The sequence below is a fragment of the Procambarus clarkii genome, chromosome 57, assembly GCF_040958095.1.
Source record: "Procambarus clarkii isolate CNS0578487 chromosome 57, FALCON_Pclarkii_2.0, whole genome shotgun sequence".
NCBI lineage: Eukaryota > Metazoa > Arthropoda > Malacostraca > Decapoda > Cambaridae > Procambarus > Procambarus clarkii.
The window spans coordinates 29099934-29127699 of record NC_091206.1 but is presented as its reverse complement, the minus strand read 5'-3'; the positions used below and the strand labels follow the sequence as shown (position 1 = coordinate 29127699).

At 50.8% G+C, this 27766-nt stretch overlaps 7 protein-coding genes across 7 annotated transcripts; all 7 read right to left on the bottom strand.

The window, feature by feature from the left end:
* Nucleotides 1–14516: 14516 nt before the first annotated feature.
* Nucleotides 14517–17058, bottom strand: LOC138353427 (serine-aspartate repeat-containing protein I-like). Its single transcript, XM_069306434.1, has 3 exons — nucleotides 15812–17058; nucleotides 15177–15664; nucleotides 14517–14545 (listed from the first exon to the last, which is right to left on the bottom strand). The coding sequence occupies exons 1-3, from the start codon at nucleotides 17056–17058 to the stop codon at nucleotides 14517–14519; spliced, it is 1764 nt and encodes a 587-aa protein (XP_069162535.1).
* Nucleotides 17055–18012, bottom strand: LOC138353426 (serine-aspartate repeat-containing protein I-like). Its single transcript, XM_069306433.1, has 2 exons — nucleotides 17247–18012; nucleotides 17055–17122 (listed from the first exon to the last, which is right to left on the bottom strand). The coding sequence occupies exons 1-2, from the start codon at nucleotides 18010–18012 to the stop codon at nucleotides 17055–17057; spliced, it is 834 nt and encodes a 277-aa protein (XP_069162534.1).
* A 117-nt stretch (nucleotides 18013–18129) lies between these two features.
* On the bottom strand, nucleotides 18130–22223 carry LOC138353425 (uncharacterized PE-PGRS family protein PE_PGRS54-like). Its single transcript, XM_069306432.1, has 2 exons — nucleotides 20296–22223; nucleotides 18130–20218 (listed from the first exon to the last, which is right to left on the bottom strand). Exons 1-2 carry the CDS (start codon nucleotides 22221–22223, stop codon nucleotides 18130–18132), a joined length of 4017 nt encoding a protein of 1338 aa, XP_069162533.1.
* Nucleotides 22224–22416: 193 nt separating this feature from the next.
* On the bottom strand, nucleotides 22417–23715 carry LOC138353424 (serine-aspartate repeat-containing protein I-like). Its single transcript, XM_069306431.1, has 2 exons — nucleotides 22764–23715; nucleotides 22417–22628 (listed from the first exon to the last, which is right to left on the bottom strand). Exons 1-2 carry the CDS (start codon nucleotides 23713–23715, stop codon nucleotides 22417–22419), a joined length of 1164 nt encoding a protein of 387 aa, XP_069162532.1.
* A 752-nt stretch (nucleotides 23716–24467) lies between these two features.
* Nucleotides 24468–26492, bottom strand: LOC138353423 (serine-aspartate repeat-containing protein I-like). Its single transcript, XM_069306430.1, has 2 exons — nucleotides 24996–26492; nucleotides 24468–24818 (listed from the first exon to the last, which is right to left on the bottom strand). The coding sequence occupies exons 1-2, from the start codon at nucleotides 26490–26492 to the stop codon at nucleotides 24468–24470; spliced, it is 1848 nt and encodes a 615-aa protein (XP_069162531.1).
* Nucleotides 26493–26496: 4 nt separating this feature from the next.
* Nucleotides 26497–26835, bottom strand: LOC138353422 (mRNA decay activator protein ZFP36L3-like). Its single transcript, XM_069306429.1, has one exon. The coding sequence runs from the start codon at nucleotides 26833–26835 to the stop codon at nucleotides 26497–26499; it is 339 nt and encodes a 112-aa protein (XP_069162530.1).
* Nucleotides 26836–26867: 32 nt separating this feature from the next.
* On the bottom strand, nucleotides 26868–27626 carry LOC138353421 (serine-aspartate repeat-containing protein I-like). The gene has a single exon (XM_069306428.1). It carries the CDS (start codon nucleotides 27624–27626, stop codon nucleotides 26868–26870), a length of 759 nt encoding a protein of 252 aa, XP_069162529.1.
* Nucleotides 27627–27766: the final 140 nt, after the last annotated feature.

Genomic DNA, 27766 nt, shown 5'->3' with positions numbered 1-27766 from the left:
AAGAAACAGCAAGTGAGAGCGTCGCAGGTCCACTCTTGACGCAAAGTCGTTGAAGGAGCAGACCGGTCATATTCACCTCCTCCCAACATTTGATTGACAGTTGAGAGACGTGACCAAGGAGCCACAGCTCAACCCCCGCACATAGAGGTGAGTACAACTAGGTGAGTACACACATGATTAGCCATTCCATAAACGCACTATTATAACTGCATATTTTTCCGAATTTTTAGCGATAAATCCAATTGTCATAGAGCAATGACAGATGACCACCATGATCAGGAGATCTCTTGGGCGGGCGTGCACCTGTACAGGGGTGGGATATATGCAGGCGGGCACCCGAACAGAGGTGGGATTTATGTGGGCGGGCACGCATACAGGGGTGGGATGTATGTAGGTGGGCACTCGTAAAGGGGTGGGATACATGCAGGCTGGCACCCGTACAGGGGTGGGATGTATGAGGGCGAGCAAACGTACAGGGGTAGGATACATGCAGGTGTTGTAATCCACAAGTTAGTACGGATTATTAGCTAGAGGATCATTACTACAACACTTAACGAATGATGATTGGAAGTACATGTTAAGTAGACAGACTGTGGATCACATATCTAAGAAAGGTCAATGGATTAAGACCGCAGTGGCTTAGCCAAATTAACAATTCCTGGAAAGAGGACTCAGGCTTTTAGGAACAAGGTTACCGCTCTAGGGATAAGGTTAATCGGATTATACCTTCCTTGAGAGGCAGGGTGAAATGGTTGAGGTAGATGGCTGACTGGAGACAGTCTTGTTGTGGGAGTGGAACTGGCAAGTCCTCCGAGGTCTCCGTTGTGGCAGCAGCGAAGTGTAGCAGACAGCTATGCGAGAGCCTGATGTGATCTTAGTGACCAAGTTAAGTCTACAGTATGTGAGTATTGAATGAAAGACTAACCGGGTGTGGAGCGTTGTAGTAATCATTCCGTATTAGGGACTTAGTCGGAAGTTACGAGTGCAACTGGTGACCGCGGAGGTCAAGTGGTCTATGGGTATTGGAAGTGTATTTACCTAATAGAGTATGTTAATATGTTATTATTTGTCAGAGTCTATTCTTTGTAATTAAATGACAAAACCCGACGGCCTTTAAATACTTTCCATCTGTCCCCTCATAGTGTTCCTGGTTTGGTTGGTGAGGGAATGTTAGGAAATTGGTAGACGACATATTTGGTGGGAACGCAAAAGGTTTTGGAACATTTTGAGGGATGAAGGAAGTGTGTTACTGGTTTAGTTGGTGAGGGAATGTTCGGGAAATGGTAGACGTCGGGTTGTGTTGAGAACGGTGGTTACTAGACGGAGGAAAGAAGGGTTAGGTGAGACCAGGTCAGAGGAGTTAATTAATTAAAGGGACTAGGCCATTGTGGGGCACATGTGGGGTTTATTTCCTTCTTTCCAGATTCCTGCAACGAGAGACGGCTAAGATGCAATCTGGATCACTGAAGCATCGGGAACCAAAACAAGTGCAGTGTTCGTAGTGCGGATTATACAGAGTAGCGATGGAAACTAGCGCGGGTGAATGTGGGCCATGTGCGGGCCAAGCGATGGGTGGGCCAAGCGAGCCGCACCATGGAGCTTGTTTTATATCGTTGGTAAGGCGGTAATAGTGAGAAAACGTTGCTAAGGACAAATCAAGCGTGAAAACTTAGTAATATGACGTAAATTAAATTTCACGTAAAATGTAAACCTAATATTTTAAAGATAATTAAATATTATGTAAAGATTCGAGCGATTTCAGGCGTTACATCGATACAGAAAATAGGCGAAGTAAATTGTGAACTCCTAGGCATAGCAAGCGACGCGTAATTTGACGTCTGGGGTTCGATGTCTCGTGTACCGTGGAGAGCTCATGGAGTTTTTTTGTGGGTGCAGGTAACATTATGGAGAGTGTTACCGTGGGACACGAGGAGCGTGTCCCGTCAGTGGGGGTGTGTGGCGTCGGGCAGTGCATGGTTGTATATTGACGGTTGGACGAGGGAGAGTAGTGTAATGCATGTGTAGTGGCGTAATAGACGCCAGCGTAATTCATACAAATTACTGTAGTGAAATGTGCATGTTTTGACTGTTGATATTATGGATGTAGTATAGTGCATGACATTGTTGGCATTGTAGCGATTAGGTGTAGCATGTGTAGCATTACTGGTAATTGTAACGCCGGGTGTTGTGTTGATGGCGTTGGGGACGCCGTGTGTTGTGTTGATGGCGTTGGGGACGCCGGGTGTTGTGTTGATGGCGTTGGGGACGCCGGGTGTTGTGTTGAGAGCGTTGGGGACGCCGGGTGTTGTGTTGAGGGCGTTGGGGACGCCGGGTGTTGTGTTGATGGCGTTGGGGACGCCGGGTGTTGTGTTGAGGGCGTTGGGAACGCCGTGTGTGTTGTGTTGATGGCATTGGAGACGCCGAGGGTTGATAGCGTTGGGGACGCCATTGGGTGGTGCAGTGTAGTGGCGTTTGGACGCCTGGTATGGAGTGTGGTGTTGTGGAGTATATATGGTGGCGCAGGGGCGCCAGGTAGTGGTCGGTAAGGTGAGTATCGGCGTAGCAAGGTCGGTGCGTTATGACGCAAGAAGTGGTTGTGGGGATGTGTGGTGTTATAATGAGGTCATCAGTGGTTGGGATGAGCAGAAGTGATGGTGTGTCGGAGTGGGTAAGTCCTATGGATAAGATGAAATGTGGATAATTGCAGGAGTTGGTGGCTGCAGTAGGCGAGTCAAGTCGACACATCAAGCAAGACTCATAAAAGACTAATAAAACTTAATTATTTTCATTAAAATTTTCATTTGTTTCAGGAATCTCGCTAGAGGCGAGCCAGTGGCAGTATGATGCTTTAGTGACATAAGTTGTGAAATTATTATAATGAGGTACTTATTGTGATAATGTATGTGTATGTATATACTGTATATTACCTCATCGGCACCATTACTGAGTGTTAGGCTTGAGAAGGTTCCCCGGGATCATGTCACAGAGCTTCAAGTAGAGTAGAAGGGAAGCCATGAGGCTACACTCAGTAATTCTAGAAAAAAGGGGGTAGGAAGTGAAGCCAACGTGACAGTATAGGCGAAATTCGCCCCCTGACATCAAAGCAGGGATAAGGGCCAGCTGCAATGGCTTTGCAGCTGCGCTCAGGCTATATACGGGGAGAGAGTAAGGAGCCGAGGGGGTGTCATGTAATAATGGGATCGAGCCAGGGGGCTACGAGGGAATATTTTGCAGGAACAGCGGTCGGGAAGGTGTGAATACAGGTGGACACACTCTGGGCAGATGGGCCTAGAGTAATGTGCTACAGCTGTGGTGAGCACAGCAAGGAAGGATGACCAGAGAGCTGTGAGGTATCTACATCGTTCTGGGGTTGGTGCCCTGGAACAAGACGGCAGCATAGACCCGAGGGAACATGACCCTGGGGTAGGAATCTCCGTTGCTCTGGAGGCCAGGATCACGTTAGCTCAGAGTAACGATGGGACATTGACAACATTCACCAGGCTGGACAGCCTGGGTTTTGTCTGGGTCATGGAGGATCTATGACCTAGCAACCATGGGACACGAAGACAAGAGAAGTGATGCTGCCAACTGTGGAGGAAGCCAGTGAAACATTGTGTGACCATTGTAAGCCCTTATGTCAACAGTACAGGGCAAGATGTTAAATTGTTATTAACTTGTTACTAAGGATGAAGAACCTTAGATATATGTGTGTTGTGTATATATTAATGACAAGTGTCATTTCTGTTTAAGTGCCAGCATTCTGGTCCATGTAATTTTATGGTTATGTTTGTATGTAATTATATGTCAGCAGTTAAGGTATATGTGCATTGTTGGAGATGGGAAAAATTATTACAGACTATTTTACATATGCTATGATGTGAATATAATGTATATGTTGAAGAAGTGTTGTGAGTCATGTCGTGGAAAATTTTAATTTAGTTCATCTTTTGCATGATGAACTTATTGGATGAATTTTTAGTTGTACATATATGGTGGGTGCATCCTCCAGGTCCTTGCACCAATCGAACCATTGCAATGATGCATATGGGGACATATGCGTGTTTAAGGAGGGGAGTGGTGTTGTAATCCACAAGTTAGTAGGGATTATTAGGTAGAGGATCATTACTATAACACTTAACGAATGATGATTGGAAGTACATGTTAAGTAGACAGACTATGGATCACATATCTAAAAAAGGTTAATGGATTAAGACCGCAGCTGCTTAGCCAAATTAATTATTCCTGGAAAGAGGACTCAGGCTTCTAGGAACAAGGTTGCCGCTCTAGGGATAAGGTTAATCGGATTATACCTTCCTTGAGAGGCGTGGTGAAATGTTTGAGGCCATGGTTGACTGGAGGCAGTCTGATTGTGGGAGTTGAACTGAGAAGTCCTCTGGATCTCCGTTTGCGGCAGCAGCGAAGTGTAGCAGACAGCTATGCGAGAGCCTGATGTGATCTTAGTGTCGAAGTTAAGTCTGCAGTATGTGAGTATTGAATGAAAGACTAACCTGGTGTGGAGCGTTGTAGTAATCATTCCGTATTAGGGACTTAGGCGGAAGTTACGAGTGCAAGTGGTGACCGCGGAGGTCAAGTGGTCTATGGGTATTTGAAGTGTATTGACCTAATATAGCATGTTAATATGTTATTATTTGTCAGAGTCTATTCTTTGTAATTAAATGACAAAACCCGACGGCCTTTAAATACCTTCCATATGTTCACTCATTGTGTTCCAGTACAAACCTAGTGGTATGCCTCAAGGGTCTGGTGTGTGTAGGAGTACACGGTGGTAGTAACGGTTGCTGAGGCAAGGTGTTATGTGTTGTGTAATCGCTGTATTTGGAATGAACCGGGGTTCAGCGTCACGACAAGACTACCATCAGAGTGCCGGCGAGCTGATGGGCAAATAGCCTCGGCTACCATCAGCTTTTGTCCGGTCAAGATGGTCGAGTGGATTAGGTGCCCTGTACACCAGTTGAAATGTGCTTCTGTCAGTATGGATTCGAGTCACTTCTGGGATGTGAGTTTTCAGTTGCATGTATGCCTGGGGACCATTCAGGCTTATTCGCATTTGTGTTCCGCACATGTGCCCCAAAGAATGAAGTGATTTGATAAAATACTATGCCCAAGACTACCATCAGAGTGCCGGCGGTCTGATGGGCAAACAGCCTAGGCTACCATCAACTTTTGTCCGGTCGTGATGGTCTAGTGGATTTGGTGCCCTGTACAACTGTTGCAATGTGCTCCTGTCAGTATGGGTTCGAGTCACTTCTCGGGTTTGAGTTTTCAGTTGCAAGTATGCATGGAAACCATTCAGGCTTGTTCGCATTTGTGTTCCTCACGTGTGCCCCAAAGAATTAGGTGAATTGATAAAATACTATTCCCAAGACTACCATCAGAGTGCCGGCGGTTTGATGGGTAAATAGACACGGCTACCATCAGCTTTTGTCCAGTCGTGATGGTCGAGTGGATGAGGTGCCCTTTACACCAGTTGCAATGTGCTCCTGGCGGTATGGGTTCGAATCACTTCTGGGGTGTGAGTTTTCAGTTGCATGTATGCCTGAGGACCATTCAGGCTTGTTCGCAGTTGTGTTCCTCACGTGTGCCCCTAAGAAAGAGGTGATTTGATAAAATACTATGCCCAAGACTACCATCAGAGTGCCGGCAGTCTGATGGGCAAAGAGCCTCGGCTACCATCAGCTTTTGTCCGTCGTGATGGTCGAGTGGATTAGGTGCCCTGTACTCACCTAGTTGTGTTTGCGGGGGTTGAGCTCTGGCTCTTTGGTCCTGCCTCTCAACCGTTAATCAACAGGTGTACAGATTCCTGAGCCCATTGGGCCCTATCATATCTACACTTGAAACTGTGTATGGAGTCAGCCTCCACCACATCACTTCCTAATGCATTCCATTTGTCAACCACTCTGACACTAAAAAGGTTTTTTCTAATATCTCTGTGGCTCATTTGGGCACTCAGTTTCCACCTGTGTCCCCTTGTGCGTGTTCCCCTTGTTTTAAATACACTGTCTTTATCTAGCCTATCAATTCCTTTCAAAATTCTGAATGTGGTGATCATGTCCCCCTTAACTCTTCTGTCTTCCAGCGAAGTGAGGTTTAATGCCCGTAGTCTCTCCTCGTAGCTCATACCTCTCAGCTCAGGTACTAGTCTGGTGGCAAACTTTTGAACCTTTTCCAGTTTAGTCTTATCCTTGACTAGATAAGGACTCCATGCTGGGACTGCATACTCCAGGATTGGCCTGACATATGTGGTACACAAAGTTCTGAATGATTCTTTACACAAGTTTCTGAATGCCGTTAGTATGTTGGCTAGCCTGGCATATGCCGCTGATGTTATCCACTTGATATGTGCTGCAGGAGACAGGTCTGGCGTGATATCAACCCCCAAGTCTTGTTCCTTCTCTGATTCCTGAAGAATTTCCTCTCCCAGATGATACCTTGTATCTTGCCTCCTGCTCCCTACACCTATCTTCATTACATTGCATTTGGTTGAGTTAAACTCTAACAACCATTTGTTCGACCATTCCTTCAGCTTGTCTAGGTCTTCTTGAAGCCTCAAACAGTCCTCTTCTGTTTTAATCCTTGTCATAATTTTAGCATCGTCCGCAAACATTGAAAGAAATGAATCGATACCCTCTGGGAGATCATTTATATATATCAGAAACAAGATAGGACCGAGTACAGAGCCCTGTGGGACTCCACTGGTGACCTCACGTTAATCGGCGGTCTCACCCCTCACCGTAACTCTCTGCTTCCTATTCCTTAGATACTCCCTTATCCACTGGAGCACCTAAATTCCCAGCTACACCTGCCTGTCTCTCCAGCTTATGTACCAGCCTCTTATGAGGTACTGTGTCAAAGGCTTTCCGACAATCCAAGAAAATGCAGTCTGCCCAGCCCTCTCTTTCTTGCTTAATCTTTGTCACCTGATCGTAGAATTCTATCAAGCCTGTAAGGCAAGATTTACCCTCCCTGAACCCATGTTGGCGATTTGTCAAGAAGTCCCTTCTCTCCAGATGTGTTACCAGGCTTTTTCTCACGATCTTCTCCATCACCTTGCATGGTATACAAGTCAAGGACACTGGCCTGTAGTTCAGTGCCTCTTGCCTGTCGCCCTTTTTGTATATTGAGACCACATTCGCCGTCTTCCATATTTCTGGTAGGTCTCCCGTCTCCAGTGACTTACTATACACTATGGAGAGTGGCAAGCAAAGTGCCTCTGCACACTCTTTCAGTATCCATGGTGAGATCCCATCTGGACCAACAGTCTTTCTAACATCCAGATCCAGCAGGTGTCTCTTGATCTCTCTCGTAATTTCGAAATCTTCCAAGACTGCCTGGTTTACCTCCCATTCTTCTAGCACAGTGACCTCACCTTGTTCTATTGTGAAGACCTCCTGGAACCTCAGGAACCTGTATACCAGTTGCAATGTGCTCTTGTCAGTATGGGTTCAAGTCACTTCTGGGGGTGTGAGTTTTCAGTTGCATGTATGCCTGGGGTCTATTCAGGCTTGTTCGCATTTGTGTTCCCCATGTGTGCCTCAAAGAATGAGGTGATTTGATAAAATACTATGCCCAAGACCACCGCCAGAGTGCCGGCGGGCTGATGGGCAAATAGTCTCAGCTACCATCAGCTTTAGTCCGGTCGTGATGGTCGCGTGGATTAGGTGCCCTGTACACCAGTTGCAATGTGCTCCTGTCAGTATGGGTTGGAGTCACCTCTGGGGTGTGAGTTTTCAGTTGCATGTATGCCTGAGGACCATTCAGGCTTGTTCGCATTTGTGTTCCTCACATATGCCCCTAAGAATGAGGTGATTTGATAAAATACTATTTCCAAGACTACTATCAGAGTGCCGGTGGTCTGATGGGCAAATAGCCTCAGCTACTACCAGCTTTTGTCCAGTTATGATGGTCGAGTGGACTAGGTGCCCTGTATACCAGTTGCAATGTGCTCCTGTCACTATGGGTTTGAGTCACTTCTCGGGTGTGAGTTTTCAGTTGCATGTATGCCTGGGGACCATAAAGGCTTGTTCACATTTGTGTTCCGCACATGTGCACCAAAGAATGAGGTGATTTGATAAAATACTATGCCCAAGACTACTATCAAAGTGCAGGTGGTCTGATGGGCAAATAGCCTTTGGGTAACATCAGCTTTTGTCCAGTCATAATGGTCGAGTGGATTAGGTGCCCTGTATACCAGTTGAAATGTGCTCCTGTCAGTATGGGTTCAAGTACCTTCTGGGGTGTGAGTTTTCAGTTGCATGAATGCCTGGGGACCATTCAGGCTTATTCGCATTTGAGTTCCGCACATGTGCACCAAAGAATGAAGTGATTTGATAAAATACTATGCCCAAGACTACCATCAGAGTGCCTTCGGGCTGATGGGCAAATAGCCTTGGCTACCATCAGCTTTTGTCCGGTCATGATGGTCGAGTGGATTAGGTGTCCTGTACACCAGTTGCAATGTGCTCCTGTCAGTATGGGTTCGAGTCACTTCTGGGGTGTGAGTTTTCAGTTGCATGTGTGCCTGGGGACCATTCAGGCGTGTTCATTTTTGTGGTCCTCACATGTGCCCCTAAGAAAGAGGTGATTTGATAAAATACTATGCCTAAGACTACCATCAGAGTGCCGGCGGGCTGATGGGCAAATAGCATCAGTTACCATCAGCTTTTGTCTGGTCGTGATGGTCGAGTGGATTAGGTGCCCTCTACACCAGTTGCAATGTGCTCCTGTCAGTATGGGTTCAGGTCACTTCTGGGATGTGAGTTTTCAGTTGCATGTATGCCTGGGGACCATTCATGCTTGTTCGTATTTGTGTTCCTCACAAGTTGCTCCAATCAAAAGGAGATCCTTACCCCAATGGAGTTGACTGCATTGCTAGTGGGAGTAAGGTTGGCTCATTGCCTGACCAAGACACTCAATAATAATCACTTTGGTGAGATCTTAGTGTGGTCAGACAATGAGGCAGTCTTGCAATGGGTAAGAAACAATAACAACAAAACTCCTTACGTCAGCAATCGTGTTAGGGGAAATACATGAATCATCTGCAGGATATAAACTTAGACATGTCCCTACCAAGGATAATCCAGCAGATTACGTTTCAAGAGGTTTAACATTAAAACAGTTGATCTAGACTCAGATGTGGTTTAATGGACCTTCGTGGCTGATTAGTGGTCAGTGGCCTAAACAGAAGCCACAAGTCATAGTTACCAATAGCACAACACTCATGGTGGATCCAGAACCTCATCAGACCCTAGCTATCAGTCCTCACAATTATTTTAACTTGAGTAAGTTACCGAAAGTAACTGTCCATGTATTTGATTTTCTTGAAAAGATGGGAATCAAGCATCGATTTCCTAGTCCAATCACCTATTGGATCAAACGAGCACAACAAGAGACTTATGGAAGTGAATATGAGAATCTTCTAGATAAAATAACCAAGCCTTTTGGAATTTGGTGTGACATTGATCACCACAATGTGGTAAGGTGTGGAGGACGTCTGCTTCATGCAGAGATTAACTTGGATATCAAGAATTCAATACTTTTGCCACGTCACCACATTATCACAAAACTTCTAGTTTTAAATCACCATCAATATGGTACTTTGCATGGTGGAGTGTTAGACACTCTCACCGATCTTAGACAGAAATATTGGCTCCCCCAAGGTCGCCAAACTGTCAAATCACTTATTAAATCTTGTGTAATCTGCAGGAGGTACGACGCTGGAGTGTGTCCTTATCCATAACCTCCACCTCTCCCTAAGGAGAGAGTAGTCCATCTTCGTCCTTTTGAGACCACTGGTGTCGATTACACAGGAGCTTTAAGTCTTACTGACACTCCAGATAAAGTACCAGTAATGGCCTATATATGCCTTTTAACGTGTGCAACAACACGAGGCATACACTTAGAAGTGACTTCTGACATGAGTGCAGAGGCCTTTATCCAAGCCTTTCGTCGATGTGCTGTATGCAGATCCTGCCCCAAATTACTGATTTATGACAATGGATCTAATTTTGTGGTAGGAGAAGCCTGATTACGAGAGGTGTGGAATCATCCAGAGTTAGTCTGTATTGAAACAAAGACAGCGCTACTGGTAATTTATATCCCCAGAGCACCCTGGCAAGGTGGTTTCATGGAGCAAATGGTGGGAACTGTCAAGAAAGGCCTCAGGATGGCCTAACATCGAGAGAAAATTAGTTTCCCTGAATTACAAACACTCGTCGTAAAAATTGAGGCGCGAGTTCACAACCGCCCACTAACTTATCTTTTGGATGACTTCTCCTAGAGGCCCCGGAATCCCTCACACTTAATTCATGGAGGTCTACTGAGCCCTTTGATATCTCTAGCAGACGAGGCCGACCCTTCATATGTAAATAGGAGTGACTTAGTGGATAGCTATCAACATCTTTCAAGGGTAATCGAGAAGTGAAATGAAGTGTGGACTCGAGAGTACCTCACCACTCTAAGAGAATACCATTATGGAGCTTCGAGCCCCCTACAATAAAGTTCAACTGAAACCAAGAGACCTAGTGTTAATCGACAGTGAATGCCCAAGGTCAGAGTGGCCAATAGGCAAGATTGTCTCTGTCTACCCAGATCACCTAGGCGTCCTGAGAGTTGTAAAGGTTTTGTTCCAGGCACTGCTACCCTAAAAACATTGGAGAAGTTGGTACCTATCGAATTGGCTGAACGTAAGTGTTCCAGAGAGCCAACTTTGCTACCAGTTTTCAAGGACAGCGATTCTGTTCCATCGAGCACACGACCACTTAGAGCCGCTGCTCAACAATGTAAACGGAAACTACAACAATATTTTAGCTCTAAGAGCAAATAATTCATCATTCGATCTAAGGTAGTCGTTATGAAACCGTGTTGTGACGTCTAGTAACTCACCAGTTACAAGTCACAGTGACCCTGGACGTTCACCTCACTGTGGATTCGAAGTCTCCTTAACTTTGAATGACTTAATCAAGTCATTCAAAGCCTACACATTAATTTTAATTTGTGTAGGCTACAGACTACACCATTACCACATCTATTAGGAATATATCTGAGTTTGCAAGACTTTTGTGATTTAGTAACATAACCATTACACGTCATAGCGCCACAAGTCACTGAGTACATTGTAGGTGTTAGAATTTCTTAACTTTAGATGATTTAATAATTCAATGTCTCAATATTTCATATAAGTTCCCTAAGAAGACTTAGTCTTATCTGTTACTAACAGAGTCGGGACATCCGTTATGTGCGTACTAACGTACTAACCTTTATATATAATTTCAGGGTAGGGAAAAGTACGTCAGTACTCAGCATTGAACTGCAACCCTAATTCCGACCCCCCACCCCCCTCCCCCCTGAGTTATGTTGGAAATAACTAACAATTTATTCTCCCTTAACTCCTAATTCTAACATTTACTAATAACACTAACATGTAGAATTAATATCGTTGGTGTTTCTTTAGTAGGGCATAATTTTGCCAGAATCTTCCCAGCCATCATGACGCCGTGCATCAGATATCAGGCTGAAACATGAAATCTTCTACGTTGTTAGAGATTTATAGAGTTCAGTTAACTGTCTTTTTCTTCTAAAAATATTGTTCATTATGAAAGAAATAATCATTTCGCATACTTATGCGTACTGGACTCGACTATTCCAGTAAAAATTATTGCGACGAAAATAAAATACACGTCGACCCTTCTCGTTTAATTTGTGCAATATTAATTAAATCTATTACCTTGCGAGAAGAGGTATTATTATTCAATATATTTATTCGTGACAATAGTATAATTCGTACTCCCTTATTTCCCTAAATAATTACTAGTAAATTAATTTAGTTTAAGCTCGAGATCGCTATGGGTGTCTGCGCATGCATGTTCAAGCGTCAGGGGATGATGAAGGCGTCTCTCTACGACACGACTCCCTCACGAACACACACATCTGCAGGTGGCAGCCATTGTAGTTACCAACACGTGGTCGTACAGTGTTAATTGCTGTGTAATCTCGCGTCTGAGAAGATAATTACGTCCCGTAATCGACCTCCAACAGCAGTGAACGTCAGGGACTATCAGACGTGATATCGGGGAATATAAATGTTTCAACACACCTACGTTAAGTATTATTTTTGGATTGGAGTGCACTTAGTGTAAAATTATTACTTTAGGTTGCTCTCCGTTATGTCATCTACCGACCACAAACCCAATGTTAGTTTCATTCCACGTTATTCTCAATTTCTCAATGAATAGTGGAATAATTATCTAGCCTAGTCAAATATTATTACATTTCTGTGACTGCAGCGTGTTGGTGAGGAAAAACTGAGAAATTATTCACCTACACATAACTTCCCCTGCCGGTGTTTCATCCATTATTTGGGCGATGCGATCACGTCTACAAGTATTCGAACTGTAAAATAGGTTTGGTGAAGTCTTCTTACAACTAAGCCCTCTTATCAGATTTCCTTTGATTAATGCTAATATTGTCTCTAATATTTGTGTTCTACATTTATTATACATACCAGATTTTAAGATACTTACATCTAATATTTGTTGCCTAGAGTGTAGCAATTTTTGCACACGTAATTTCCTATGATTTGCCAATGTATTTCATAGGCTTGATTATCTCAATATATTATAATCATATAGAAACGACATTTAATTTCTGATTCTATAATTATTAATTTCTGATTCTATAATTCTGATTCTATAATGTTGTAATTAATCAACTGGTGACGAACCAGCACCAGTTCCTAAATATATATTAATTTTTAGTAATACCCCCAATATTGAGTTTGAGGATTTTAACTCTTAATTAATTATTATTACAGTCCATTTATGCTCTTCAAATAATTACCAAATAAGCTATCATCCATAGGCACTGGTATTTCAGTGCCCGCTTTATAATTAATTTATATATTTTCCCTCTTTTCTCAAAAGTGGGTGGTCTTTCGAGTATTTCGAATCTTCTTAATTAAATATTATTATATCAGAAATAAAATTCCCATTCCCCAACAATGGCGTCATCACCGGTAATGGTGTCACCACCAGCAATGGCATCACCACCAGTCATTGTGTCACTAACAGCCATGGCTTCACCACCAGCCATAGTGTCATCACCAGCAATGGCGTCACCACCAGCCATAGCGTCATCACTAGCCATGGCGTCATATCCCGCCATGGCGACACCACCAGCCATTGCGACACCACCAGCCATAGCGTAATCACCAGCAATGGCGTCACCAACAGCCATTGCATCATCAAAAGCCATGGCGTAATTACCAGCCATGGCGTAATCACCAGCCATTGCGTCACCACCAGCCATGGCATCACCACAAGCCTTGCATCATCACCCGTCATGGCGTCAACACCAGCAATGGCGTCACTACCAGCTATGGCGTCACCACCAGCAATGGCATCACCACCAGCATTGCATCATCACCCGCCATGGCGTCATCACCAGCAATGGCGTCACTAACAGCCATGGCGTCACCACCAGCGATGACATCACCACCAACCATGGCGTTACCACCAGCAATGGCATCACCAACAGTCATTGCTTCACCAGCCATATCGTCACCACCAGCCATGGCATCACCACCAGCCATGGCGTCACCACCAGTAATAGCGTCATCACCAGCCATGGCGTCACCACCAGCCATGGCATCACCACCAGCCATGGCATCACCACCAGCCATGGTGTCATCACCAGCCATAGCGTCACCACCAGCCATGGCATCACCACTAGCCATGACGTCACCACCAGCCATGGCGTCACCATCAGCCATGGCGTCACCATCAGCCTCTCCACCTCCACCATAGCATCACCACCTGCCATTGCGTCACAACCAGCCATGGCATCACCACCAGACATAGCGTCACCACCAGCAATGGCCTCACCACCAGCCATGATGTAATCACCAGCCATGGCGTCACCACCAGCAATGGCGTCACCACCAGCAGTGGCGTCACCACCAGCCATGGTGTCACTATCAGCCATTGCATCATCACTAGCCATGGCGTCACCAACAGCAATGGCTTCACCAACAGCCATTGCATCATCACCAGCCATTGCGACATCACCAGCAATGTCGTTACCATCAGCCATGGCATCACCACTAGCCATGGCGTCACCACCAGCAATGGCGTTATCACTAGCCATGGCGTCACCACTAACCATGGCATCACCACCAGCCATAGTGTCACTACCAGCCATGGCGTCATCACCAGCCATGGCGTCACCACCAGCCATTGCATCAACAACAGCCATGGCGTCACCACCAGCCATGGCGTCATCACCAGCCATGGCATCACCAACGGCCATAGTGTCACCACCAGCAATGGCGTCACCACCAGCCATGATGTAATCACCAGCCATGGCGTCACCACCAGCAATGGCGTCACCACCAGCAATGGCATCACCGTCAGCCATGGCATCACCACCTGCCATGGCGTCACCACCAGCCATGGAATCACTATCAGCCATTTCATCATCACCAGCAATAACGTCACTAACAGTCATGGCATCAACACTAGCAATAGCATCCCTACCAGCAATGGCATCACCACCAGCCATTGCATCATCACCCGCCATGGCGTCATCACCAGCAATGGCGTCACCACCAGCAATGGCGTTATCACCAGCCATGGCATCACCACTAGCCATGGCATCACCACCACCCATAGCGTCACCACCAGCCATGGCGTCATCACCTGCCATGGCGTCACCACCAGCCATGGCATCACAACCAGCCATGGCATCTCCACCAGCCATGGTGTCACCACCAGCCATGGCATCACCACCGGCCACAGCGTCATCACCAGCCATGGCGTCACCACCAGCCACGGAGTCACTATCAGCCATTGCATCATCACCAGCCATGGAATCACCACTACCCATGGCGTCACCCCCAGAAATAGCGTCATCACCAGCCATGGCGTCACCACCAGCCATGGCGTCACTATCAGCCATTGCATCATCACCAGCCATGGCATCACCACTACCCATGGCATCACAACCAGCAATTGCGTCATCACCAGCCATGGCGTCACCACCAGCCATGGCATCACCACCAGCCATTGCATCACCACCAGCCATGGCGTCATCACCAGCCATAGCGTCACCACCAGCCATGGCATCACCACTAGCCATGGCGTCACCACCAGCCATGGCGTCACCGTCAGCCATGGCATCACCACCTGCCATGGCGTCACCACCAGCCATAGCATCAACACCAGACATAGTGTCACCACAAGCAATGGCGTCACCACCAGCCATGATGAAATCACCAGCCATGGCGTCACCACCAGCAATGGCGTCATCACCAGCAATGGCGTCATCACCAGCCATGGCATCACCACCAGCCATGGCGTTACCACTAGCAATGGCGTCTTCACCAGCAATGATGTAATCACCAGCCATGGGGTCATCACCAGCAATAACGTCACCACCATCCATGGTGTCACTATCATCCATTGCATCATCAGTAGCCATGGCGTCATCAAAACCAATGGCGTCACTACCAGTCATAACGTCACCACCAGCAATGACATCACCACCAGCCATGGCGTCACCAACAGAAATAGCGTCACAAACAGCCATTGAATCATCACCAGCCATTGTGTCATCACCAGCAATGTCGTCACCATCAGCCATGGCATCACCACTAACCATGGCATCACCACCAGCCATAGTGTCACTACCAGCCATGGCGTCATCACCAGCCATGGCGTCACCACCAGCCATTGCATCACCACCAGCCATGGCGTCAACACCAGCCATGGCATCACCACCGGCCATAGTGTCACCACACGCAATGGCGTCACCACCAGCCATGATGTAATCACCAGCCATGGCGTCACCACCAGCAATGGCGTCATCACCAGCAATGGCGTCATCACCAGCCATAGCGTCACCACCAGCAATGGCATCACCACCAGCCATAGCGTCACCACCAACTATTGCGTCACCACCTGCCATGGCGTCACTTCCAGCCATGGCGTCATCACCAGCCATGGCATCACCACCAACCATGGCATCAACACCAGCCATGGCGTCACCACCAGCCATTGCGTCACTATCAGACATAGCGTCATCACCAGCCATGGCGTCACCACCAGCCATGGCATTATCGCCAGCAATGGCGTCACTACCAGCCATGGCATCACCACCAGCCATGACATCATCACCAACCATGGCGTCATCATCCCCCATGGCGACAGGACCAGCCATGGCATCACCACCGGCAATAACGTCACCATGAGCAATAGCATCACCACCAGCCATGATGTAATCACCAGTCATGTCATCACCACCAGCAATGGCGTCACCACCAGCAATGGCGTCATCACCTGCCATGGCGTCACTACCAGCCATGGCGTCACCTCCAGGAATGGCGTCATCACCAGCCATGATGTAATCACCCGCCATCGCGTCACCACCAGCCATGGCATCATCATCAGCCATTGCGTCACCACCAGCCATGGCGTCACCAACAGCCGTGGCGTCATCACCAGCCATGGCATCACCACCAGCCATAGCTTCGTCACCAGCCATAGCATCACCACCAGCCATGGCATCATCACCAGCTATGGCGTCACCACCAGCAATTGCGTCACCACCAGCCATGGCCTCATCACCAGCAATGGCGTGACCACCAGCCATGGAGTCATCACTCGCCATGGCGACACCACCAGCCATTGCGTCATCACCAGATATAGCGTCATATCCCGCCATGGCGACATAACCAGCCATAGGGGCACCACCAGCCATAGCGTAATCACCAGCCATGGCGTCACCACCAACCATGGCATCACCACTAGCCATAGGGTCACCACCAGCAATGGTGTCATCACCAGCCATTGCGTCACCACCAGCCATGGCATTATCGCCAGCAATGGCGTCACTACCAGCCATGGCATCACCACCAGCAATGGCATCACTATCAGCCATTGCATCATCACCAGCAATGGTGTCACTACCAGTCATAGCGTCAACACTAGCAATAGCATCCCAACCAGCAATGGCATCAACACCAGCCATTGCATCATCACCCGTCATGGCGTCATCACCAGCAATGGCGTCACCACCAGCAATGGCGTTATCACCAGCCATGGCATCACCACTAGCCAGGGCATCACCACCAGCCATAGCGTCACCACCAGCCATGGCGTCATCACCTGCCATGACGTCACCACCAGGCATGGCATCACCACCAGCCATGGCGTCTCCACCAGCCATGGTGTCACCACCAGCAATGGCATCACCACCAGCCACAGCGTCATCACCAGCCATGGCGTCACTACCAGCCATGGCGTCACTATCAGCCATTGCATCATCACCAGCCATGGCGTCATCGAAAGCAATAACGTCACTAACAGTCATGGCATCACCACCAGCAATAGCGCCCCAACCAGCAATGGCATCACCACCATCCATTGCATCATCACCAGCCATAGCATCACCACCTGCCATGGTGTCACCACCAGCCATGGCATCACCACCGGCTATAGCGTCACCACCAGCAATGGCGTCACCACCATTCATGATGTAATCACCAGCCATTTTGTCACCACCAGCAATGGCGTCACCTCCAGCAATTGCGTCATCACCAGCCATGGCCTCACTACCAACCATTGCGTCACCTCCAGCAATGGCATCACCACGAACAATGGCGTCACCAGCAGCCATCGCATCACTATCAGCTATAGCGTCATCACCAGCTATTGCGTCACCACCAGCCATGGCATCATCACCCGCCATGGCATCATCACCAGCAATGGTGTCACCACCAGCAATGGCGTCACCACCAGCCATGGCATCATCACCAGCAATGGCATCACCACAAGCTATGGCGTCATCACCAGCAATGGCGTCACCACCAGCCATTGCATCATCACCCGCCATGGCGTCATCACCACCAATGGCGTCATTATCAGCCATAACGTCACCACCAGCAATGACATCACTACCAGCCATGGCGTCATCACCAGCAATGGCGTCACCACCAGCCATTGCATCACCACCAGCTATGGCGTCACCACCAGCCATGGCATCACCACTAGCCATGGCGTCACCACCAGCCATGGCGTCATAACCAGCAATGGCGTCACCACCAGCAATGGCATCACCTCAAGCCATGGCGTCACCACCAGCCATGGCATCACCACTAGCCATAGGGGCACCAAAAGGAATGGCGTCATCACCAGCCATGGCGTCACCACCAGCCATGGCATCACCACCAGCCATGGCGTCACCACCAGCCATAGCATCACGACCTGCCATGGCGTCACCACCAGCCATGGCATCACCACCAGCCATAGCATCACCACCAGCAATGGCGTCACCACCAGCCATGATGTAATCACCAGCCATGGCGTCTCCACCAGCAATGGTGTTACAACCAGCAATGGCGTAACTACCAGCAATGGCGTCACCATCAGCCTTCGCGTAACCATCAGCTATAGCATCACCACCAGCAATGGAGTCACCACCAGCAATGGAGTCATCACCAGCAATGGCGTCACCACCAGCCTTCGCGTCACTATCATCCATTGCATCATCGCAAGCAATGGCGTCACTACCAGCAATGGCGTCACCACCAGCCATGGTGTCATCACCAGCCATGGCGACACCACCAGTCATTGGGTCATCACCAGCCATTGAGACATATCCCGCCATTGCGACACCAACAGCGATGGTGGCACCACCAGCCATAGCGTAATCACCAGCCATGGCGTCACCACCAGTCATGGCATCACCACTAGCCATAGGGTCACCACCAGCAATGGCGTCATCACCAGCCATGGCGTCACCACCCGCCATGACATCACCACCAGCTATGGCGTCACCTCCAGCCATGGCGTCATCTCCAGCCATGGGTTTACCACCAGCCATGGCATCACCACCCGTAATGACGTCACCACCAGCCATGGCATCACCAACTGCCATGGCGCCACCACCAGCCATGGTATCACCTCCAGACATAGCGTCACAACCAGCAATTGCGTCACCACCAGCCATGATGTAATCACAAGCCATGGCGTCATCACCAGCAATGGCGTCACCACTAGCAATTGCGTTATCACCAGCCATAACATCACCACCAGCCATGGCATCACCACCAGCAATGGCGTCACCACCAGCCATGCCATCACCACTAGCCATTGCGTCACTACCAGCAATAGCGTCATCACCAGCTATGGCGTCACCACCAACCATGGCATCACCACCAGCCATCGCGTCACCAAAAGCCATGGCGTCTTCACCAGCCATGGCGTCACCACCAGCCATGGCATCACCACCAGCTATGGCGTCACCACCTGCCATGGCGTCACTATCAGCCATGGCATCACCACCTACCATGGCGTCACCAACAGCCATAGCGTCATCACCAGCATTGGCGTCACCACCAGCCATGGTATCACCACCAGCCATTGCGTCACCACCAGCCACGGCGTCACCACCAGACATAGCGTCACCATTAGCAATGGCATCACGACCAGCCATGATGTAATCATCAGCCATGGCGTCACCACCAGCAATGGCGTCACCACCAGCAATGGCGTCATCACCAGCAATAGCGTCACCACCAGTTATGGCATCACCACCAGCCATGGTGTCACCAGCAGCCATGGCATCACTACTAGCCATAGGGGCAACACCAGCCATGGCGTCACCACCAGCAATGGCATCACCACCAGCCATTGCGTCACCACCAGCCATGGCGTCATCACTAGCCATGGCGTCACCACCAGCCACGGCATCACCACCAGCCATGGTATCACCACCAGCCATGGCCTCACCACCAGCCAAGGCATCACCAACTGCCATGACGTCAACACCAGCCATGGCATCACCACCAGCCATAGCGTCACCACCAGCAATGGCGTTACCACCAGCCATGATGTAATCACCAGCCATGGTGTCTCCACCAGCAATGGCGTCACTACCAGCCATGGCGTCATCACCAGCCATGGCGTCATATCCCGCCATGGCGACACCACCAGCCATGACGACACCACCAGCCATAGCGTAATCACCAGCCATGGCGTAATCACCAGCATTTTCTTCACCACCAGCCATTGCGTAATCACCAGCCATTGCGTAATCACCAGCATTTTCTTCACCACCAGCCATTGCATCATCACCCGCAATGGAGTCATCACCAGCAATGGCGTCACTACCAGCCATGGCGTCACCACCAGCCATGGCATCCCCACTACCCAAGGCGTCACCACCAGCAATGGCGTCATCAACAGCCATGGCGTCACCACCAGCCATGGCATCACCACCAGCCATAGCTTCACACCAGCCATGGCATCACTACCAGCCATGGCGTCACCACCAGCCATGGCATCCCCACTAGCCAAGGCGTCACCACCAGCAATGGCGTTATCAACAGCCATGGCGTCACCACGAGCCATGGCATCACCACCAGCCATGGCGTCACCACCAGCCATAGCGTCACCCCCAGCAATGGCGTCACCACCAGCCATGATGTAATCACCAGCCATGGCGTCTCCACCAGCAATGGTGTCACAACCAGCAATGGCGTAACTACCAGCAATGGCGTCACCACCAGCCTTCGCGTCACTATCAGCTATTGCATCATCGCAAGCAATGGCGTCACTACCAGCCATGGCGTCACCACCAGCCATGTTGTCATCACCAGCCATTGCGACACCACCAGTCATTGGGTCATCACCAGCCATTGAGACATATCCCGCCATGGCGACACCACCAGCGATGGTGGCACCACCAGCCATAGAGTAATCACCAGCCATGGCGTCACCACTAGCCATGGCATCACCACTAGCCATAGGGTAACCACCAGCAATGGCGTCATCACCAGCCATGGCGTCACCACCCGCCATGACATCACCACCAGCCATTGCGTCACCTCCAGCCATGGCGTCATCTCCAGCCATGGGTTTACCACCAGCCATGGCATCACCACCAGTAATGACGTCACCACAAGCCATGGCATCACCAACTGCCATGGCGCCACCACCAGCCATGGTATCACCACCAGACATAGCGTCACAACCAGCAATAGCGTCACCACCAGCCATGATGAAATCACAAGCCATGGCGTCACCACCAGCAATGGCGTCACCACTAGCAATTGCGTCATCACCAGCCATAACATCACCACCAGCTATTGCATCACCACCAGCCATGGCGCCACCACCAGCCATGCCATCACCACTAGCCATTGCGTCACCACCAGCAATAGCGTCATCACCAGCTATGGCGTCACCACCAGCCATGGCATAACCACCAGCCATGGAGTCACCAAAATCCATGGCGTCATCACCAGCCATGGCGTCACCACCAGCCATGGCATCACCACCAGCCATAGCGTCACCACCAGCCATGGCGTCACTATCAACCATGGCATCACCACCTACCATGGCGTCACAACCAGCCATGGCGTCATCACCAGCATTCGCGTCACCACCAGCCATGGTATCACCACCAGCAATGACATCACCACCAGCCATGATGTAATCATCAGCCATGGCGTCACCACCAGCAATGGCGTCACCACCAGCAATGGCGTCATCACCAGCAATAGCGTCACCACCAGCCATGGCATCACCACCAGCCATGCTGTCACCAGCAGCCATGGCATCAGTACTAGCCATAGGGGCAACACCAGCCATGGCGTCACCACCAGCTATGGCATCGCCACCAGCCAATGCGTCACCACCAGCCATGGCGTCATCACTAGCCATGGCATCACCACCAGCAATGGCGTTACCACCAGCCAAGGCATCACCACCTGCCATGACGTCACCACCAGCCATGGCATCACCACCAGCCATAGCGTCACCACCAGCAATGGCGTTACCACCAGCCATGATGTAATCACCAGCCATGGCGTCTCCACCAGCAATGGCGTCACTACCAGCCATGGCGTCATCACCAGCCATGGCGTCATATCCCGCCATGGCGACACCACCAGCCATGACGACACCACCAGCCATAGCGTAATCACCAGCCATGGCGTAATCACCAGCATATTCGTCACCACCAGTCATTGCATCATCACCCGCTATGGCGTCATCACCAGCAATAGCGTCACTACTAGCCATTGCGTCACCACCAGCAATGACATCACCACCAGCCATGGCGTCACCACCAGCAATGGCGTCATCAACAGCCATTGCATCATCACCAGCCATGGCGTCATCACCAGCAATGGCGTCACTACCAGTCATGGCTTCACCACCAGAAATAGCCCCCCCACCAGCAATGGCATCCCTACCAGCCTTGCATCATCACCCGCAATGGCGTCATCACCAACAATGGCGTCACTACCAGCCATGGCGTCACCACCAGCAATGACATCACCAACAGCCATGGCGTCACCACCAGCAATGGCGTCACCAACAGCCATTGCATCATCACCAGTCATGGCATCATCACAGCAATGGCGTCACCACCAGCCATGGCATCACTACCAGCCATGGCGTCACCACCAGCCATGGCATCCCCACTAGCCAAGGCGTCACCACCAGCAATGGCATCATCAACAGCCATGGTGTCACCACCAGCCATGGCATCACCACCAGCCATGGCGTCAACATCAGCCATGGCGTCAGCACCAGCCATGGCGTCATCACCTGGCATGGCGTCACCACCAGCCATGGCATCACCACTAGTAATGGCGTCACCACCAGCCATGGCGTCACCATCAGCCATGGCATCACCACCTGCCATGGCGTCACCACCAGCCATGGCATCACCACCAGACATACCGTCACCACCAGCAACAGCGTCACCACCAGCCATGATGTAATCACCAGCAATGGCATCACCACCAGCCATGGCGTCACCTCCAGCCATGGCGTCACGTTCAGCCATGGCATCACCACCTGCCATGGCGTCACCACCAGCCATGGCGTCATCACCAGCATTGGCGTTACCACCAGCCATGGCATCACCACCAGCCATTGCGTCACCACCAGCCATGGCGTCACCACCAGACATAGCATCACCACCAGCAATGGCATCACCATTAGCCATGGCGTCACCTCCAGCAATGGCGTTATCACCAGCCATGGCGTCACCACTAGCCATGGTTTCACCACCAGCCATAGTGTCACTACCAGCCATGGCGTCATCACCAGCTATGACGTCACCACCAGCCATTGCATCTCCACCAGCCATGGCGTCACCACCAGCCATGGCGTCATCACCACCCATAGCATCACCACCTACCATGGCGTCACCACTAGCCATGGCATCACCACCAGCCATAGTGTCACTACCAGCCATGGCATCACCACCAGTAATGACGTTACCACCAGCCATGTCATCACCAACTGCCATGGCGCCACCACCAGCCATGGTATCACCACCAGACATAGCGTCACCACCAGCAATGGCGTCACCACTAGCAATTGCGTCATCACCAGGCATAACATCACCACCAGCCATGGCATCACCACCAGCCATGGCGTCACCACCAGCCATGCCATCACCACTAGCCATTGCGTCACCACCAGCAATAGCGTCATCACCAGCTATGGCGTCACCACCAGCCATTGCATCACCACCAGCCATGGCGTCATCAAAAGCCATGGCGTCTTCACCAGCCATGGCGTTACCACCAGCCATGGCATCACCACCTGATATGGCGTCACCACCACCCATGGCGTCACTATCAGCCATGGCATCACCACCTGCCATGGCGTCACCACCAGCCATGGCGTCATCACCAGCATTGGCGTCACCACCAGCCATGGCATCACCACCAGCCATTGCGTCACCACCAGCCATGGCGTCACCACCAGACATAGCATCACCACCAGCAATGGCATCACCACCAGCCATGATGTATTCATCAGCCATGGCGTCACCACCAGCAATGGCGTCACCACCAGCAATGGCGTCATCACCAGCAATAGCGTCACCACCAGCCATGGCATCACCACTAGCCATGGCATCACCAGCAGCCATGGCATCACTACTAGCCATAGGGGCAACACCAGCCATGGCATCACCACCAGCCATTGCATCACCACCAGCCATTGCGTCACCACCAGCCATGGCGTCATCACTAGCCATGGCGTCACCACCAGTCACGGCATCACCACCAGCTATGGCATCACCACCAGCCATGGCGTCACCACCAGCCATGGCATCACCACCAGATATAGCGTCACCACCAGCAAAGGCGTTATCACCAGCCATGGCGTCTCCACCAGCAATGGCGTCACTACCAGCCATGGCATCACCACCAGCTATGGCGTCATCACCAGCAATGGCATCACCACCAGCCATGGCGTCATCACCAGCCATGGCGTCATATCCCGCCATGGCGACACCACCAGCCATGACGACACCACCATCAATGACATCACCACCAGCCATGGCGTCACCACCAGCAATGGCGTCACCAACAGCCATTGCATCATCACCAGCCATGGCGTCATCACCAGCAATGGCGTCACTACCAGTCATGGCTTCACCACCAAAAATAGCGCCCCCACCAGCAATGGCATCCCCACCAGCCTTGCATCATCACCCGCAATGGCGTCATCACCAGCAATGGCGTCACTACCAGTAATGGCGTCACCACCAGCAATGACATCCCCAACAGCCATGGTGTCACCACTAGCAATGGCGTCACCAACAGCAATTGCATCATCACCAGTCATGGCATCAACACCAGCAATGGCGTCACCACCAGCCATGGCATCCCCACTAGCCAAGGCGTCACCACCAGCAATGGCGTCATCAACAGCCATGGCGTCACCACCAGCCATGGCATCACCACTCCATAGATGGCGTTGCTGTCTAAGCGCCACCTCACCAGAGGTCAGCAGTGGCTATGTTATGAGCTGAATAAGACGGGAATATATCCCGTCCTCACTAGATGGCGTCGTCCATTTGGAGGGGGTTTCGGGAGCAGACTGGCAGATGGCGTTGTCGTCACTGCTCCTTGCTAGGACGCTGGACTCGGGTCCGTAACAATCACCACCAGCCATGGCGTCACCACCAGCCATGGCATCACCACCACTTATAGTGTCACTACCAGCCATGGCGTCATCACCAGCCATGGCGTCACCACCAGCCATTGCATCACCACCAGCCATGTCGTCACCATCAGCTATAGCGTCATCAACAGCCATAGCATCACCACCTGCCATGGCGTCACCACCAGCCATGATGTAAGCACCAGCCATGGCGTCACCACCAGCAATGGCGTCACAACCAGCATGGGCGTCACTATAAGCCATAGCATCATCACCAGCTATGGCCTCATCAAAAGCAATAGTGTCACTACCAGTCATGGCATCACCACCAGCAATAGCGCCCCCACCAGCAATGGCATCACCACCGGCCATTGCATCATCACCAGCCATGGCATCACCATGTGCCATGGCGTCACCACTAGCCATGGCATCACCACCGCCTATAGCGTCACCACCAGCAATGACGTCACCACCAGCAATTGCGTCATCACCAGCCATGGCGTCACCAACAGCAATGGCGTCACCTCCAGCAATAGCGTCATCGCCAGCCATGATGTAATCACCAGTCATCGCGTCACCACGAGCCATGGCATCATCATCAGCCATAGCGTCACCACCAGAAATGGCGTCACCACCAGCAATTGCGTCACTACCAGCCATGGCGACACCACCAGCCAAGGCGTCATTAACAGCAATGGCGTCACCATAAAAAATGGCGTTACCACCAGCCATGGCAACACCACCAGCATTGGCGTCACTACCAGCTATGGCGTCATCACCAGCCATGGTATCACCACCAGCCATAGCGTCAACACAAGCCATGGCGTCACCACCAGCCATGGCATCACCACCAACAATGGCGTCACCAGCAGCCATCTCATCACTATCAGCCATAGCGTCATCACCAGCCATTGCGTCACCACCATCCATGGCATCATCACCAGCCATGGCATCATCACCAGCAATGGCGTCACCACCAGCAATGACATCACCACCAGCCATGGCTTCACCACCTGCAATGGCGTCACCAACAGACATTACATCATCACCAGCCATGGCGTCTTCACCAGCAATGGCGTCACCACCAGCCATGGCATCACCACTAGCCATGGCGTCACCACCAGCCATGGCGTCATCCCCAGCAATGGCGTCACCACCAGCCATGGCATCACCACCAGCCATGGCGACACCACCAGCCATAGCGTCATCACCAGCAATGGCGTCACCACCAGCCATGGCATCACTACCAGCCATGGCATCACCACAAGCCATGGCATCACCACCAGCCATGGCGTCACCACAAGCCATGGTGTCACCACTAGCCATAGGGGCACCACAAGGAATGGCGTCATCACGAGCCATGGTGTCACCACCAGCCATGGCATCACCACCAGCCATGGCGTCACCACCAGCCATGGCGTCATAACTAGCCATGACATCACCACCAGCCACGGCATCACCAGCAGCCATGGCGTCACCACCAGCCATGGCATCACCAACTGCCATGGCGTCACCCAACAGCCATGGCATCACCACCAGCCATGACGAAATCACCAGCCATGGCGTCTCCATCAGCAATGGTGTCACAACCAGCAATGGCGTAACTACCAGCTATATCGTCACCACCAGCAATGGCGTCATCACCAGCAATGGCGTCACCATCAGCCTTCGCGTTACCATCAGCTATGGCATCACCACCAGAAATGGCGTTACCACCAGTAATGGCGTCACTTTCAGCCATTGCATCATCACCCGCAATGGCATCATCACCATCAATGGCGTCACTATCAGCCATGGCATGACCACCAGCCATGGCGTCACCACCAGCAATGGCGTCACCATCAGCCATGGTGTCATCATCAGCAATGGTGTCACCACCAGCTATGGCATCACCACCAGCCATGGCGTCACCACCAGCCATGGCATCACCACTAGCCATTGGGGCACCACCAGGAATGGCGTCATCACCAGCCATGGTGCACCACTAGCCATGGCATCACCACCAGCTATGGCGTCATCACCAGCCATGGCGTCATAACTAGCCGTGGCGTCACCACCAACCACGGCATCACCACCAGCCATGGAATCACCACCAGCCATAGCGTCACCACTAGCAATGGCGTCACTACCAGCCATGACGAAATCACAAGAAATGGCGTCTCCACCAGCAATGGTGTCACAACCAGCAATGGTGTAACTACCAGCAATATCGTCACCACCAGCAATGGCGTCATCACCAGCAATGGCGTCACCATCTGCCTTCGCGTCACCATCAGCCATGGCATCAACACCAGAAATGGCGTTACCACCAGCAATGGCGTCACTACCAGCCATGGCGTCACCACCAGCAATGGAGTCATCACCAGCAATGGCGTCACCACCAGCCTTTGCGCTACTATCAGCCATTGCATCATTGCAAGCAATGGTGTCACTACCAGCCATGGCATCACCACCAGCCATTATGTCATCACCAGCTATGGCGACACCACTAGTCATTGGGTCATCGCCAGCAATGGCGTCACCACCAGCCTTTGCGCTACTATCAGCCATTGCATCATTGCAAGCAATGGTGTCACTACCAGCCATGGCATCACCACCAGCCATTATGTCATCACCAGCTATGGCGACACCACTAGTCATTGGGTCATCGCCAGCAATGGCGACATATCCCGCAATGGCGACGTTACGGCCTTACTGGGGCGCTCCCGGGTTCTTCTCTGATGGTAGTAGAGTTTGGGAATCCGGCCCCAAGTTAGTAGAGGTTTTCAAGGGGTGTATTC